Below are 15,915 nucleotides of genomic sequence, written 5' to 3' on the forward strand. Positions count from 1 at the left end.
GGAATTTCTGCCCTGAACGCCTTTCAACACATGCAATTCCCGTCGTCACGTGGATGACACGCTCTTTGGCTTAGGCAGAGCAAATCGGACAACACACAATGGCATCACCACTGGGCAAACGATCACAAAGAGACAGTGATGACTCCAGGAAGGCTCCACGTCTAGAAGAATTAGCGTCATTTCCCATTCACCCATTATCAAAGTATCATGGAAATTGTGCTGTATATAAACAACCTGTAGAGCTACAGTCTTATAGCATCGATCATGAACGATCAGTTCATTTTGACGATCGCCAACTGGTAAACTATATCTCAAGGAAATAATCGACCATGTATTTGGTGACTAAATCTTGTGTTGTTTGAAGAAATATTACTTGCCAGCCGACCTATCTGATGCGGATTTATCCGTTGGGTACGACGAATTTATCCAGCGCGACCCCGGATTGAAAGAACACATTGATACCCTGTTGGACGCCTTGACTATCGCACGTTCGAAAAACGAGGACCCGAATACAATAACAGCAGATATTGTATGAATTATACTGCTGCTGAAACATTATTTCATAAGAAAATACTGAATCGAGCGACGTTACACCTTTTGTAGGTTACATGGAGAGGCATTATCACCAAATTACTATGTGTGCCATACGCAAAAGACCCTTTTGAGCTTGGCGCCACGTTATTTAATAACACTATCTACCTTGAGGAGCACGAAACAGAGTATAAGCGGTCGCAAAACCAAGGTCAAAACGACCGACAGCAACTTATGGGATATTGGGGATACAAATTTGAAACCCTCTCCACAGTGTCTAAATTTCCGCCAGATATGACAGAAGCAGATAAGGAAGAGATAAAAAGTCGAAAGGGTGCAAGTGCGAACACGAATGAGCAATATTGTACAGTTTTCAAAACCAAACTTGGCGATAACACCTTGATTATGGGTGCTGAGGTTGATTGTACATCTGGTAAAGTGGAGGCCATCCCATATCATGCGTGATGGTATTGTCAAAACCGAAGACTGATATTTTTTTTATCTTATCAAAAGCTCCAAAGCAATCTGACGTCAATCCCTTACCGAATTACCTGGAACTGAAAACGTCCAAGCTGATCGAATCAGGGCGTGACAAACATATTTTCGAACGGTAGGTTCGAAAAACATTCGGTACAGTTTTAGCTTGGCCCTCATTGGTAGTTACTAATATCCAACTTTAGGCACAAAATGCTGAAGTTTTGGGCACAGTCTTTTCTTGTCGGTACGCCTGCAGTCATATGTGGATTTCGTGACAACGATGGCAATGTTCGCAAAATTCAAAAACTCAAGACGCTGGAGATGCCGCGCATGGTCCGCGGTCAACACGGCATGTGGGTAAGGACATGAAAGCCATGACGCATTAAGCTCTAAAATGAACAAAGGGATGAAGAAATGCTCCTAAAGGCTAACGAACCAACCTTTTCAGGATGCCCGCGTATGTTTAAACTTCGCCGATCAATTTTTGAGCTGGCTTCAAAACATGATCACCATCGACGATCCAGAGCATACATATACGATTACTTTTGAACACCCGTTCCAAGAAATCCGTATACGCAGTTCCGGGAAACAGAACGTTTTCCTGACCAAAAGGTATATGGAAGGACAAACGAGTGACCAAATAGGAGGACCACGCGTTGGCGAATAAGCAGGCAGAGGTTCTAGCGTTCTTGAGGCTAAGGCGCTGATCATGCCAATGGAGTGGACCTGTGCTATATCTGCAAAGTATTCCTAATTACCAAGATGGAAAAATTGAATTTTACCCCTGACCAGCAGCGATGAAACGGTGACAGAGTCAGGATCATCAGCTATTGTCATCATCACAGCGATGATCAGTTTCATAAATTTACAAATTAAATCACAAATAGAAATGTCAAGTTTGATGTAAACCGTCTGCATAGGCTGTGAATATTTATTTTTATTTATTTATTTTTCTTGAAAATAGCCCATATCTGAGAACTCCATTAAGGATACCAGTTTTCGTCAATGTGAGATTGGTGGAAAATTCTAGCAGTTCAGTGCATGTAATTTGACAAATTGGACTTTTCGGAAGGGGTTCAGTCTGAAAAGGCCCTCGCCTACTGAGGATCAGCAAGCCACATTGGCTTGTTTGGTTCTAAAATTTCCGTCCAGTTAGCCGCCTACGTTGGACGGTCAAAACAAATGGGAGTATCGATGAAAGCAAGATCTCCTCTTAATGTCCTATGATGGTATTATAGCGTAAACATCAGCTTGTTTCTCACTCCTTTTATATTCCCAATGGCTTCTGGTCATAAATAATCATTCAAAGCCTGTTCCATGGCAGATTTTTTTTTCTTGCGCCCAGAGATCTTAAAACTACGGGGACCCTTCGGTGATACAGTGCAGTGTTTTCTTTTCGAACGAGCGTCAAATTTAAGTTTCCCTTTTCGTACTGCAAATCCGAAATGAGAAGCGTACCATGACTCAAACGTTCAAAAGTTTAAAAAAGCACTCTTCCTTTATTTCTAAAAATTACTACAGATTCAGATGTTCGTTTTGCATTTGATAGTAAGCAAGAAGAGCCGCCTTGAAGGCATGGGGCATTACTTTATAATCAGCACGCATTGGGAAGCACATTCTGTAATAAAAAAAAATATGGCTCGAGCACACTTATACGATGTACTACATATTCTTGTGCGCTCTTGTACGAGATTTGGCGGCTATACTCACAAGGCCATCTAAACTTGGCAGTTGGGGCTGGGCCACGACACAGCCAAAATTTCAGGGATACAACAGAAGCTGGTATGTATACAAAAAGATATTTTGAGTTCTAATGCGAGGGTGATGTCGTAATGAAGGGCTGGCATACAGATGCCGCAGAGGAAAAGTACATGACAGCCCATAAAAATTTCGAGGGTGTTTGTTTACAAGCATTGGGGTGAAAAGGACCAAAACAATTAAATTATGCTTGGCCATGGGTGTACAAACAGGCTGAATGCAGATATTGCAACACGTGCCCATGGCCATAGAAAGCTATTCTGGTAGGCAAGGATGTCCACATTAACATTTTAAGGACCGGCATGCCAATGGTTACCGGTGTAGTGAAAGCGATGCCTTTTGTAGAACAGCTATTCTACCAGATGATCGGGATAGACATTTAAGGCAGAGTTATCATGTTCGCATCCACACGCAGACACCGCGTGGAAAGGGTATGGACACTGTGCCGCAGACAATCGAACTGCCTTCCTCTGACACATGTATGCCTATTCAGGATAAGATGCACAAAAGCTGTGCGACCCTGTGCTCAGCATGACGCTACGAAAGTTGGCGCCTTTCTCGAAGGCAGACAAGCATATAAATATCCCAAGTATTGTTTGATTCATTGCAATACATCCCTCTTTTTCACCAAACTCTCATCTCAATTCCCTTTCTGTTCAAAATGGAATCATCAAAATCTCCCCTTCAATTCCAAAAAGGCATTGCATATGATCTCGAAAACGCAACAGCCACACTATCACTTTTACTACAGCCTATGGGTTACGACCTGTTCGAACAACCAGATCTGTGGACGGATGTTCCTGACTTAGAGGTTCCTCCTATAGACAGTTTTCTACCGGAACTCTCTGAAGACGATGAGGAAGACTACTACCAATATATACCTGAAGAAAATGAATGTTGTATCTGTGCCCTGTTGGAACCTGGTGTCTACTGTTTGACGCATTCTCAGTCACCAACGGATTTCCAACTGGATGTGGTTCCCATCGACGTTTTTGACTGCGAGGATCCTCTGCTTGCTGATCGCCCTTTTGCTGATGACCTTAATATCTCCTTTCTCTCCAATTCTGACCTCCTTGAATTTTAAAAGATACCACCCACGCTCTCGTTTTTTGTGTACAGTATATAAAATCATAACACTGCCCCCTTTTTGTTCATATTCCCCCCTTTCTTTCACATCCTGTAATCTTTCATCATCCAACCTTCAGACCACATCATCTCATTTACCCCACCCACACACATTGTTAAATATAGATATAATTTGCAGAAAATGAAGAAATTTGCGCTCATGCCATAAAAGTTTAAGCTCCGCATCAAATGGTTTGGACTCTGCAAAATGAAATGTGTTTGTCTTCCTCTGTAAATAATCTCATGAATTATTGTTGTTGGCGAACTACCGTCTTTCACGCTGATTTGTGAAAATAAATCACTCTGCCCCTTTGTTTCATGAATGTTAGTCTCCACATCATTAGATCAACTTTTATATATCTTATCTTCAGCAGCCCATCATTATGTCTTACATTTCATTATGCCAAATAGTAGCAATGGCATGCCTGAATAGAGAGAGTATGGGCTGGCTCTTGGGCGTTGATTTTCAACTCACACAATGAGAAATGCTTGCAACCATTATGCTCCTCCCTGGGTTAAAATATGAGATTGGTCAACCGTATAATTATCAAACTAATCGTGAGACATGATTAGAAGCCATTGCTGAGTTTTACTAAACTAGCTAGTTGGTATATTACAGTACAACAGCTTGACTATATAACTTGTCCCATTTACAGAGTAAACAGAGTTCATGGCCTTGGACTAATGATGTTTTTCAACATCAAGTCAATAGTAATTGGTAAAAGAGCAGTAGTGGTCTGTATACTAATTGCTTTCCTTTTTTTTTTTTCAGCCCTTTACTCTGATTGCTGGAGCTATTTAGTTTACGCGAGTGTTCTATACGAACGAGATTAGCCCAGGGACATCCCTGATGTATTTAAGCCAGAGAAGGCTGAAGACCAGGAGAACCACGGAATTGCTGACTGATAAGGTCAAGCAACAAATGGCGATGGTTGAAAGGATGTATGAGGATCCGTCCCCAGTTGCACATAAGGCATTGGGGTTCGATCACATATCAAGGGCAACTTGATACGTGGCAGAAAACGGAAACCACTGTAGGCTCATAGCACCGTTGAATCCATTCCAGAAGAGCATAGAAGCGGTCAAATCTTGCATCTTTTGTTGTGGCCAAGTGACGGGATCTCACTCACTCGAGGCGGTTGAAAGATCTTTGGGAGTTTCGAGTGCCTCAACTGCGAGTGTTTGGCATTTCAGACTGGTCGAGCTTGCCAAAGACGGGACACACAAGCTTCTCTGCCAATGCTCTTGCTGACCTATCAGCCAAATAGATGGTCAGGCCCTTTTTTCGCGTTGCGCTTTACATAGCTTTATAAAAAAATGAAATTCGTATCGGCATCCAGTAAAATGGTTTACTTTGGCTTACTTGTGATAAGGTTCTACCTGAGCTTGCTGCAAAACTATCAATGGTACATGTAATACACCGACGGCGCGCTTGTGGAATCAACGGCGTTCTCCTGTACTGTACTACTATTAAAAGTAGTACAGTTACTACCGCCAGTGCCGCCAAAATTGGAGCCCGATCGAAACTCACTTATGATCTTCTTCTCACTTTCCAACGTCTTGATCCTTTCTTTTTGTTCTTCTTCTCTTTTCTCAATATTCAAACTCACACTCCGAGCGAAAGCGCTTGAGCTCAACACAGTGTACATTATAACCATCGAGCCATGATCATCAAAAATTTTCGGTACCACAAAATCAAGCATGGGGAATACGACTTTAATTGCACGTATGCGGAGAGAAAGCATCGTATCAATATGATGATAATAAACAATACCGACAGGACATTGCGTTTTCATTATCGAAACAGCCATACGGAAGATATGGTGGTGATTAAGCTTGATCGATATTTCACGAAAGAGTTTGAATCACGCCCGAGGAGCACCATGCTTTTCAAATTGCCCAAGGCAACGAATTCTTCCTGGACATTGCATTGCCGGACACTAGACTCTTTCACCAGGCGCAAAATTGTCGGGGTCTATGCCCAGCCTATGCATCACCCATCGCTAGAAGAGGATCATGAAATGATCAAGATGTACATTCTGCTCAATAAGGTAGCTAAAGAAATGAAGCCAAAAATCGCTTTTGATGTAAATGATGTAGATTCAAGAATAATCACTGAACACGACAAGAAGATGATTCGAACATATTTGAAAAATAATAATCCAGTCTAACAGAGTTTAGAAAGTTCTTGATGGATGCCATGCATTTTAGAATTGGCCTTCTGTTGTTTCATTATAATTTGTTTTGACCTTGCGTTCTTAAGATCACTGATCGTTTGTTGCGCAGCCTTAGTCATAATTATAAATTTTTAAAAATATGGCATTCTATTTAATGTCGGCGATCTGTACCACGTTTAGTCATGTTCTTGAATACAAAGGGAGTACTATAGTGACACATTGTTCTGAATTGCACAAAGCGGTAAGGACGAAACAATACAGCCAGCCGCAACCACATGCAGGTAAAACTACGAATTGATACTTAATGGTAAGGCGAAATATGTTTTCGTAACAGCTATTTAACAGCTATTTATTGTTTTCTTGTTTTCTACTTACAAAGTCAAAATTGCTAAAGGCTAAATTATTTACGAACCATCAAATAAATATTTTGGCTTGGTATATTTTTAATAACATAATTTTTTGAAATCAGGACGTTGCTGACCGCTGTGAAGGTGGTTTGATAGCTGAGCCTCCTTTCATCATAACTCCAGAGCGATTAGTCGATGAACTAGCCTTTCTCTCTGGCTGTACCGGTTTACTGATGATGTCCGGTTGTTTATCGTCGACGACTTGATTAGATGTTGCTGATTGTTTTGCTTCTCGCCATTGGCGCCAACCTTCGTAATCTATCAAGGCTTGCATACATCCCCATTCTGTGATCTTTCGGTCCAACCATTCCATGCTTACAGGTTTGGTCAAAAAGTCATTGCAACCAGCTGCCAGGGCTTCTTGACGATCACTATCAAGAGAAGAGGCTGTCAAAGCTACTATGATGACAGGTGATCGGAATTCCGTTGCTTTTTCTTCCATGGAACCCAGTGTATCGAAAGACAGAGACCGTGGCACCTCTCTATGAAGGCTTTGTTGCATTTGCTGCAACTTGTTTTCCTTCTCCACTGCTCGAATTTTCTTGGTACAAGTAATACCATCCATGACTGGCAGTTGAATGTCCATCTACAAAAGTTTTACACGTGTCAATACAGATTTCGCTTTTTTCAGGTGCAGCTAATGGACACTTCTAATCTATCACTTTGATCTGATACTAACCAGAATAAGATGGAAGGCTCCTTGAGACCACTTGTCAAATGCCTCTTGGCCATTACTTGCAACCTCGTACTTGATGCCATGATTTTTCATCCATTTCGACAAAATCACTTGGTTAATGATATTATCTGTGGACAAAACAAGTTAGGAACATACTAAACTTTTTTTGGTGATCCCATATAATGCTATGGCCGTAGTAAATGATGTGCACATACCTTCAACGATAAGAACCTGAATGGAAGGACTGACAGACTTGTTCAAAGAAAGCTTCTTCTTTCGTTTGAGCGATGCTCTTCGTAATGTCGCCTTGTCCGGCAACTTTGGAGGCTGCAATTGATCAGGTGCTTGCTTTTGATAATCTACTTGCATATCACCTGTCAAATGGGGAGTAGGAAGTGGACCGTCTACTGGGGGCATTGCATCTCCCAGTTTGTCATCCAAATCTGGAGTCGTATTCCTACTGTGTGTAGTATCCGTTACGATGGTAATAGGACTAGTTCCGCTTTTGCACGTTGAAGTATCCGATACCTTGGAGGATAGATCATCTCCAACGGCCATATGGGCAGGTGAGCCACCATTAAGGAACTCATTTGAGTTCGTATACGGAGTCCTCGTCTTTGGTATACCAGAGGCGTTGTAATCGGCTGACGTTTCATTCGGATGAGGTGCTTCGAGGAACTTGTCTTGTTTGGTGGGGCTCTGTGCTTTGGGTGATAGCTGTGATTTCTTTGTAGGATTCTTGGTCCTTGGAAGCGAATGTGGAGTACGATTTCCAGGTACAAACAGCATCCCTTCGTCAACTACCATTCCAGCAGGAGAGGCATGGTTTTTGAGAGAATTACCCATGGACGGGTGTAACGTAGAATATGAAGGAGAGAAATAGTGCCCAGTCTCGGTATCCCTTGCCAACGGGCTGTCTATGCCACGCTCATGTTTTCTTCCATTTGAATCTACCATGATGTACCCATCTCCATGGGGTGTAGGTGGTGACATATGTTCCTGATAATTAGACTGGCTACTATATGATGAATTTGAAGTCAATGGGCTGGTGGGCAGAGAAGCAATTGGAGTGAATTGAGGATCGACCGATTTCTTGTTCCAGGCTGTGAATAAAGCTGTGAGAATTCTTCTTGGGCAAGCTGGTTTTGGAACGGCTACTATGTGTGCAAGAGCATAGGATTGCTTTGACCATGGGTTGACGTTTGACATCATGATCTCTCTCACTTGCTTATAATTTTTCAATGAAGTGAAAAATATAATGGTAGATTGAGGTGAAATTTCAGGATAGCGGATGTCAAGCCTGCCATTGAACCCACCCTTCGTACGACGATTACTTGTGCGAGGTCGAATGGATGCGTCCGACGCTACAGCTGCCTGTCGATTCATAATCTGTCTCTTCAGAGTGGGGATGTCATCGTCTATGATGATGAATTTAGCATCTGTGGTGTCGTATCGTTCATTTTCTGTCGTGGCCGGGCTTGTGTATGGGCTGCCTGGAGACACTGGAAATGGTGCTTGATGTGGATAGCTGACGCTGGTAGTAGGTGGGCTTGACACCGCATCTTTAAGAGTCCTGTCGCTTCCCACGCTATCTAACTGTTGACGTAATTCATTTATGGAAAAATGTGTGATGTTCATACTCCAATTCGTCAGACAATTCGTCAGGTGTTTAGCGAAATGGCTATTCTCCATAGCATAAAGAGCTATTTTCATGTCTTTGAGAAGTTCATAAAAATTCTCCAAGGCGTGGTAGCCTTCGCTGTCACCATCTAAGTTGGATAGATCGGTAGGGACGGGATAGGCGTTATCTTCTGACCTTTGTGGTGCCTCAAAGAAAATTTCCACTGCCTGCCTTCCTTCCTCAGCAGATCCTGCTACCTCAACAGTTCCTCTCAACAGCTCGATTTGATTAGGAAGAAAGTCTGACTTGCAAATTTCTTCGACCTTCGCCTGACTTTCAGCACAAGGAATGAGAGCAATTTCGATGTCTATGCCCAATGTTCCAGAATCATCACCGCTTTGAGACTTTACATCTTCCGAAGAACTGTCTAGATTTCTGATATTTAGCGTCATTTCGATTGTGGAACCGACCGTTGCTTTGTTCAATAATGTTGTAAGGACCTAGTTCATTTAACAGTAAGAAAATAGTGTAGCAATGCTTACTGTGCAGAGTTCAATACTTACCCTGATCAAACCATGTCGCAGAAATCCTGGATTACTTTTAATGCATATACTTTTCCACTCACTGTCGGTGAAATAAATAACCATTGCTACGTCTAGTGAGGCACATATACCCTCCATGGCATCGCCAACGGACTGTAATAACTCGCATAGATCAAAATTACTGGTTTGAATCTTTTCTGGTGGAAGGCTGGAGGAGGGCTTTTGCAAGCATGACGAGATGTGTATTATTTCTTTCATAGCAGTATTGATAGCCAAAGTAGAAGCTATTGGCATAGCAATAGAGCAAGAGCTCAGATATTCTTGAGATGCAGTTGGTATGGAAGTTGGCGCATATTGTTCTATGATGGATGTGACCATATGTGCAACGTCATGTATCTCTTGGCTGGCGATTTCGAGATGCGGTGGCATGTCGTTTAGCTGGATCTCGGAGGATGGAGAGTAGTCTCCACTTTGTATGATGCTTTCAAGACTGATCAAAAGTTGGATGACTGGAAGCAGAATTGTAGATGAAAATTGTAGAAATGGAAATGTTGCATAACTGAATAAAGGTCGCTGAAAGTCTCCTGCGCTAACCCAACAAATGATAATGGAAAATGTCGAAAGAAGAATATGAGAAAGGCATTGTAAGCCAGCTATAATAATAGAGAGGGTTCGCAATTCTTGTAGAAGTGACCTCAGGTCGCGGTGGGTTTTGAGCAAGTTAAACCAAGCCAATGCGCAGCAAAGGTAAAAAAGGTTCCAAGAGGTAATATCGTACCTCAGATTGCTGGATTTGTTGTTCAGTAGTGGGACATACCAAGAGACGATAATGGCAGCAGTTGGGGCAGCGATATTACACAAAATGATAAGCCGTGTCCATTTTTCCACGATCAATTGAAGATCTTGGTACTTTCTTGATGATTCTCGGTCATCATTTTCACCCAAATACAAGGCTACTCCGTTAATTGGTTGCTGCAGGTGGTCATCACTATCGAACGACTGAGTGGTGGCTTTCAGTCGGCTTGTCCATATGTCTTCAAGCTCCGAAACCCTTGAGTTTATTACTGGTTCCTCGTCTTGCAAGTTTGGCCGAGGCTTCTGTATTGACATATCTATAGGGATTTCGAACTTCACGTTAAATGACTGCTTATTTTTTTCGTATTCATACATGGTACGTATGGAATTGTGAAATTACTAACGAATGAAAGGGGTGAGAGGAGATCCTGACGAAGCCGGTATATCGATATGCTGGCGTTTATCAGCAACGTCAGGTTTGAGTATATATGGGTAGCTACTTGGTCCCTCACAGAGATCTACGCAATCGAACAAGAGAAATCGTGGAAATGAGAAGAAAAAAAGAAGAAAATAGGTTTTTAATTTCTGAAACGAGCTAGAACCAGCCCTTCAATAAAAACGCTGGAGCTTGTTCCTGACGCTGAAATCTGATGTCATTATTGCACGTCTTTGAAATATGGTTATTTCCAAATTTGCACCAAAGCTTTTTTTTTGTTCGCAACTTGTAAAGAATTTCAATCTCATCGCAGGCTTACCAGGACTTCGGTGATGAATTGAAGAAATCATTTATGTATTGATTTTAAGGGTAATTGTATTGTTTATGTTGCACTCGGGTACCGATGGAACCGAGTAAGCTGAAATTTAGGAACATGTATTGCGAAAGTCTTTTGGTAAGGGGGTGGCGTAAGGCTAGCCGTCCAGCTGTCACCAGCCTTAACCCACGCTTTTTAACTTTAAAGGTAAACTAACGCCATTCACCCTTCGTATTGTATAATTGGATTCCATGTTGAGAAAGCAATATAGAACGGACGAAAAAATGCGTTTCTGAATGAGAAACTTGAAGTTGCAGGTTTTAAGAAAGAATAAAAGAAAATGATGATATAATGTCAGTAGTCACTGATCGCCGCCATTGAGTCACAAGGGTGGGCCATGAACAACAACAAGGGAAAATAAAAAAATAATACACAATGGTGGTCAGATTATCACAGCTAACATGACCTCTTCAGATTAAGGGGAGGAACAAGGAAGGAATCGTGCGGTTGAACGAGATAACGCTGGTGCGAAAAAAAAAATTCACAATATACGCTGTAGATCAGGTTTACATTGCCATGCTGGCCTGCAAAGCCTTAAGTTCTGCCTCTTCATCATCCTCCACTGATGTATTGGTACGTACAGCTGTTATTGAGAAAGAGATGAGTAACGGTTGTATACTATTTACTAACGAAAGAAAAGAAAGAGGACGTACCTGGCTCATGAGATGGGACATTTGGAACACTCATTGCTGGTGTAGGTGCCTCCAACATCTTGGCATCCAGTTCTTCTTGCTCTAGTTCCTCCAATTCATTCAGAAGTTCGTCCTATAGGAGAATATTGGTGTTAATTCAGATGCAGATAAGTGTGTTACAATGGTGTTGACCTCGGCGCTGAAAAAGTTACCTCATCTAGTTCATCTCCTAGAACTGGTCTTGAAATAGCATCTGATATTTCATTTGCAATATCCATTTGGTCGCGAATATCATCCATAGTAGCGTCGACTTTGTTGATATCCCTGTCATTGCAATTTACAATCAGTATCTCCAATCTAGAGCTTGGCGCCAAGGACTTCACCGTCCGCGCAGATGACTACTTTGATCTTTCGGCTCCACTGTACATCAACTGGTTTATGTTTGAACAGCGAGTTCGTGGAAGATCAAATGTCACCCAGAAAGCATCGACAGCTCTCATAAGCTGTGGATGGCGCGGCTGGCAAGCACATAGCACAATCTTTCTAAGAGTATTCAGTATATGGTACTTACATGGAGCCATGTATGTTTTTCATGGCTTCGGCACCGCCACGCAAAGCATTCATTGTTTCCAAGTTAACATTAGCGTTCTCGATGGCCATTACTTGTGTCTCTATCGTCATGCGGGTTCCATTTATCTTGTCAATGTGCACATCGTAAGCCTTCTTCTTCTTGAGCGCCATGAGCGCAACTAGACATCGCCAAATTTAGTACCCATACAGGACTATAAGGACTACGTTGAAAGAAAAACTATAGATACTAACCTCTCCGATTCTTCGTAGCATTAAGCTTTGCAATCTTATATTCATTTTCTGCCTTGGTTTCGAGATGAGCTTGTCGCTTCTCCAGCATAGCTAGAGTCTCCCGCAGCTTCACGATGGAATCCTTCGCCGTTGTCTTTGATTTTGCTTTGCCAAAAAACAAGTTCATTTTAGGTATAGAAAGGGTCGAAAAAAAAGAGTGTACAGCTCTGAACAGCCAGATAGTCATGACGCAGCGCAGCTCACGTTTCAGTGGCAGCCGACACTTTTCATTCTCCGACATAGCCATCACATCATTGCTAAAGATTGATACGGTGTTACGCGAAAACTTGTGTTCTTCAAGGTGATCTCTTCAAATGAAATAATATTATATGTGATGTTGGAGACTTTATCAATCATACCGTGAAACCATTATAGGCTGCTTGAAGGCTGGCCGGTCAGATGCACCCTCTCAAGCACTCCAGGAGACTCTCAAAGCACTTTGAGGGGGGAGAGGTATCACGGTCGACTTTCATATAATTAGAAATTACTTTTATTATTTTATAAAGTTTTAATAAGCTAATCAAAGGACAAAAACTGAGTCAAGAATAGACGTCTATCCTCTGACGAAAGATACCGGAGCCAGGATATTCATGGATTCCCGCAGGTTACTGTAGGAATAGCTGAAGGTGTATGGGTTGAGCTTTTGCTACCATCAGTGGCATTTACGCTTGCACAGTTTGAAGTTTCAGTCGTTTCAAGTTAATCTGGTCTGTTTGAGCCGACAATTTAAAAGGTTTAAATAATTTTGGAAAGCACCCCTTTTGATCCAGCTAACGCTCTGGAAGTCTAACATCACCAGTATGTTTGCTCTTCCAAGAGATCACATTGTTCTATACTCCTGCTCAACCTTGTCTTGTAAATTGTCCAACATTTCTTTGTATCTGTACCAAATCATCTTTTGAGAGCTCAAATTAATCTTCATTCAAATACACCACCATACAGCACGCAAAAAGTTTACCTCAACGGCGGCAACGTAATTGAAGTATGGGAGTCCTGTCTCTGGCCGGCATTCATGATGATGCGGCAGTACATTGGTTACAATTCTGAAAGGATACAACGTTAAATAAGGCATCTCTGTAGATTTTTTAACAACCAGTCACTTACATCATTCCTTGAATACCATGAGTATAAGCGTTAGCATAGTCTTTGATCTCAGAGTACATGCGCATGTTTGAAAAACAATCATTTGAATAAGAGATCAGTCCAGAGAATGACATGTATTTAATGCATCCAAGGTTAGACCGCGCGTGAAGTCGAAGTCTAGCAAGTATAGGATTAGGTGTAGACGTATTCGGAGACGCGCAAGGTGTAGGACCGTTGACAGACGAAGCGTGATTGTCGCGCTGATTATTGGGCGGTCGGACGTGAACTTGAGGAGCGGCATCATTGCTCATTGAATTATCATTTGGGTCCAAATGATCACCGGTCTGCTCCCCTGGAACCATTTGACCTAGCTGAGGGCCTGTGTTACCAGAAGCCTTCAGGGTTGGGCTTTGCTCATTTTTCTTTTTAAGACTGGTATGCCTATGGGCCCGTGGTGGTTGGTGCATAAACGAGATCAGAGGTATATAGGTGGGTATTCCATTAGCTGAAGGAGAATAAGAAGCAGACGGTTGCTTCTTCGAATTTTTCTCCGTTGCAACGAGCTGTCCTGGGCTAACCTTGTTTGCATCGGAACCGGCCATCAAAGATCGTAAAAACTCGGTTGAAATTCTGGGCCACAACGCTTTAGGCTGGGAAGATTTGACGATAATCTTGACATCGTTCGAAGAGGTTGATGCAAAGACAATTTTATCAGAAGCTCTCCTGCGAGATTTTGAATTATCTCTTGCTAAAGGATCTGTCTTCACAGCAGACAAGTCTTCTTTAATGGAGCCGGATGACGACCGTGTCTTTCCGAAGAGCATTCTACTTTTCTCTAGTTGAAAGGATACTAGTTAGAACATGTGGTTAAAATGCTGTTGTTTCCCAAACCACTTACTAGTCGGAGATGCGCTCGTTTCGCTGTCTTCTGCCAAAAATGTAAGCGGGCTAGACGAAATTTCACCGTCGTGTGTCACGTTGGAAGGGCCAGGCGGCTCGTCTGCGCTAAGAAATGCATAATTGATAGATGAATCCGAAGAAAGATCTATATCTAACATTGATGTTGGTACATGAAGTACTTGGTTCCATTGTATAGAACGAAATCGTACAGGTCTGATAATCTTACCTTCTGGATATAATTGAACATCTCTACCACCACCCGTTTCCTTGTTGACAAACATATCGTTAATGTTTTGAGCGCCATGTGTTGTACCAGGGTCTTCATAGGTTGCCGCAAATACTTCTGGCTCTGATATCTTTCTTTGATGAACTGTCCAGCTGGGAACCAAAAATGAAGCATCTTCCATATTTTCGTTTGGAAGATGAGGTGAATCGTTCTGGGATAATGGCCGAAGCTCTCCAAACAAAGATGATGCTTCATCGAAAAGCGCTTGAACGTTGGCATTGACTTCCAGTTTCAATTATGACATCGATATATTAATTAATGGAGTCTAAATTTGCATTCACTTTTCAGCAGAACTTACCAATGGCGGCTGATATAGGAGGAGTAGATGTATGGGTCCTTCTTGGGGGGAAAAGATGCACATTGTGGTTACCCAAGCTGGCTTCGCCAGATATAGGGTTTGATCGAGTTGGTGAAGGAGGTGACATGCTCGTATCCATGGGTGGAGTGTTAGGTGGGCTCGGATATATCCTCCTTGTTGATTGAATCAGTTCCTCAGGCGTAGCTATTTTCATGACGACCATATGAGTCTCCTCTATCCTATGCCTCAGCTGGCAAAAAAAAAAAGATAATTTGTCAACCCAGGCTGTTGTAGTTTCGTATTCACTTTTGATCTTTGATATCACGATAGATTACCTTTCTCAACGGCAGTGCTGCCTCATCAGTGGTATGCATCTGTGCACACTCTGGGTGCACAGGTAGAAGAATATATGCGATCCTGAATACAAAAATAGATAAACATCAATTTCATGGCCAGCAATGCATTATAGTTGCAGATATGACAGATACCTGAACGCCTTTAGGAAAAGTTTCATTGCAGACTCATGTTCGTTCACCCGTATAGCATGCTCAACCTATTATATACAAACAAAGTAAATTAGCATACAGTGACAAGCATGGTGTATAAAGTTGACTGTTGCTCTTACATTGTTAATATAGTCGTTGGCTTCTATGATCCTTTGCTTCACTGTCTGGTCACGTAGCTCCCAAGCGGTAGGAGAAGGCAAGCCTCGCACAACCTCTACAAGGAAAGCTGGATCCTGGCTGTCATATATTGGGCTGGGGACTAACGACGACATTTCGATTGATATTCATGGACGAGTGAATATTATTCAGTAGTATTTTCTGTGTGCGGAAGGAAAAGAAGGTGGTCTAGGCTCCAGACGAAGAAAGGAAACAAAAAAAGAACTTGTGGTGGCAACAGCAGTTATAACTTGTTCGGTATCGACTCGTTG

The 15,915-nt window shown here is 42.1% G+C and overlaps 6 protein-coding genes across 6 annotated transcripts; 3 read left to right on the top strand and 3 right to left on the bottom strand.

Moving 5' to 3' along the window:
• Positions 1–78: 78 nt before the first annotated feature.
• On the top strand, positions 79–1,962 carry K450DRAFT_237648 (uncharacterized protein). The gene is made up of 6 exons (XM_051588458.1): positions 79–299; positions 365–529; positions 604–964; positions 1,045–1,141; positions 1,212–1,365; positions 1,457–1,962. The coding sequence occupies exons 1-6, from the start codon at positions 99–101 to the stop codon at positions 1,673–1,675; spliced, it is 1,197 nt and encodes a 398-aa protein (XP_051445267.1). The 5' UTR covers positions 79–98; the 3' UTR covers positions 1,676–1,962.
• A 1,428-nt stretch (positions 1,963–3,390) lies between these two features.
• Positions 3,391–4,206, top strand: K450DRAFT_237651 (uncharacterized protein). Its single transcript, XM_051588459.1, has one exon. It carries the CDS (start codon positions 3,428–3,430, stop codon positions 3,848–3,850), a length of 423 nt encoding a protein of 140 aa, XP_051445268.1. The 5' UTR covers positions 3,391–3,427; the 3' UTR covers positions 3,851–4,206.
• A 1,244-nt stretch (positions 4,207–5,450) lies between these two features.
• On the top strand, positions 5,451–6,076 carry K450DRAFT_237652 (uncharacterized protein). The gene has a single exon (XM_051588460.1). It carries the CDS (start codon positions 5,556–5,558, stop codon positions 6,060–6,062), a length of 507 nt encoding a protein of 168 aa, XP_051445269.1. The 5' UTR covers positions 5,451–5,555; the 3' UTR covers positions 6,063–6,076.
• A 309-nt stretch (positions 6,077–6,385) lies between these two features.
• On the bottom strand, positions 6,386–9,309 carry K450DRAFT_237654 (uncharacterized protein). Its single transcript, XM_051588461.1, has 3 exons — positions 7,367–9,309; positions 7,155–7,279; positions 6,386–7,061 (listed from the first exon to the last, which is right to left on the bottom strand). Exons 1-3 carry the CDS (start codon positions 9,222–9,224, stop codon positions 6,534–6,536), a joined length of 2,511 nt encoding a protein of 836 aa, XP_051445270.1. The 5' UTR covers positions 9,225–9,309; the 3' UTR covers positions 6,386–6,533.
• Positions 9,310–11,427: 2,118 nt separating this feature from the next.
• On the bottom strand, positions 11,428–12,541 carry K450DRAFT_265548 (uncharacterized protein; the record flags this gene model as incomplete). Its single annotated transcript, XM_051592795.1, has 5 exons — positions 11,428–11,504; positions 11,575–11,686; positions 11,766–11,877; positions 12,125–12,302; positions 12,376–12,541. The coding sequence occupies 5 exons, from the start codon at positions 12,539–12,541 to the stop codon at positions 11,428–11,430; spliced, it is 645 nt and encodes a 214-aa protein (XP_051445271.1).
• Positions 12,542–12,972: 431 nt separating this feature from the next.
• Positions 12,973–15,823, bottom strand: K450DRAFT_237665 (uncharacterized protein). Its single transcript, XM_051588462.1, has 8 exons — positions 15,607–15,823; positions 15,470–15,534; positions 15,317–15,398; positions 14,982–15,231; positions 14,624–14,905; positions 14,396–14,497; positions 13,519–14,332; positions 12,973–13,457 (listed from the first exon to the last, which is right to left on the bottom strand). Exons 1-8 carry the CDS (start codon positions 15,757–15,759, stop codon positions 13,337–13,339), a joined length of 1,869 nt encoding a protein of 622 aa, XP_051445272.1. The 5' UTR covers positions 15,760–15,823; the 3' UTR covers positions 12,973–13,336.
• Between the last annotated feature and the right edge of the window lie 92 nt (positions 15,824–15,915).

The sequence above is a fragment of the Umbelopsis ramanniana genome (assembly GCF_025399195.1).
Source record: "Umbelopsis ramanniana AG unplaced genomic scaffold K450scaffold_22, whole genome shotgun sequence".
NCBI classification, from domain to species: domain Eukaryota; kingdom Fungi; phylum Mucoromycota; class Umbelopsidomycetes; order Umbelopsidales; family Umbelopsidaceae; genus Umbelopsis; species Umbelopsis ramanniana.

Excerpts from the sequence above, each read along its gene's own strand:
- K450DRAFT_237654 (XM_051588461.1), bottom strand. The coding sequence starts at position 9,224 with ATGACGCTAAATATCAGAAATCTAGACAGTTCTTCGGAAGATGTAAAG. Across the intron at positions 7,280-7,366 it reads TCAGGTTCTTATCGTTGAAG|ATAATATCATTAACCAAGTG; the intron begins GTATGTGCACAT and ends TTTTGTCCACAG. Across the intron at positions 7,062-7,154 it reads GAGCCTTCCATCTTATTCTG|ATGGACATTCAACTGCCAGT; the intron begins GTTAGTATCAGA and ends AAACTTTTGTAG.
- K450DRAFT_237665 (XM_051588462.1), bottom strand. The coding sequence starts at position 15,759 with ATGTCGTCGTTAGTCCCCAGCCCAATATATGACAGCCAGGATCCAGCT. Across the intron at positions 14,906-14,981 it reads TCCTATATCAGCCGCCATTG|TCAATGCCAACGTTCAAGCG; the intron begins GTAAGTTCTGCT and ends TGAAACTGGAAG. Across the intron at positions 13,458-13,518 it reads CATGGTATTCAAGGAATGAT|AATTGTAACCAATGTACTGC; the intron begins GTAAGTGACTGG and ends GTATCCTTTCAG.
- K450DRAFT_237651 (XM_051588459.1), top strand. The coding sequence starts at position 3,428 with ATGGAATCATCAAAATCTCCCCTTCAATTCCAAAAAGGCATTGCATAT.
- K450DRAFT_237648 (XM_051588458.1), top strand. The coding sequence starts at position 99 with ATGGCATCACCACTGGGCAAACGATCACAAAGAGACAGTGATGACTCC. Across the intron at positions 965-1,044 it reads TGAGGTTGATTGTACATCTG|CTCCAAAGCAATCTGACGTC; the intron begins GTAAAGTGGAGG and ends TCTTATCAAAAG. Across the intron at positions 1,142-1,211 it reads GACAAACATATTTTCGAACG|GCACAAAATGCTGAAGTTTT; the intron begins GTAGGTTCGAAA and ends ATCCAACTTTAG.
- K450DRAFT_237652 (XM_051588460.1), top strand. The coding sequence starts at position 5,556 with ATGATCATCAAAAATTTTCGGTACCACAAAATCAAGCATGGGGAATAC.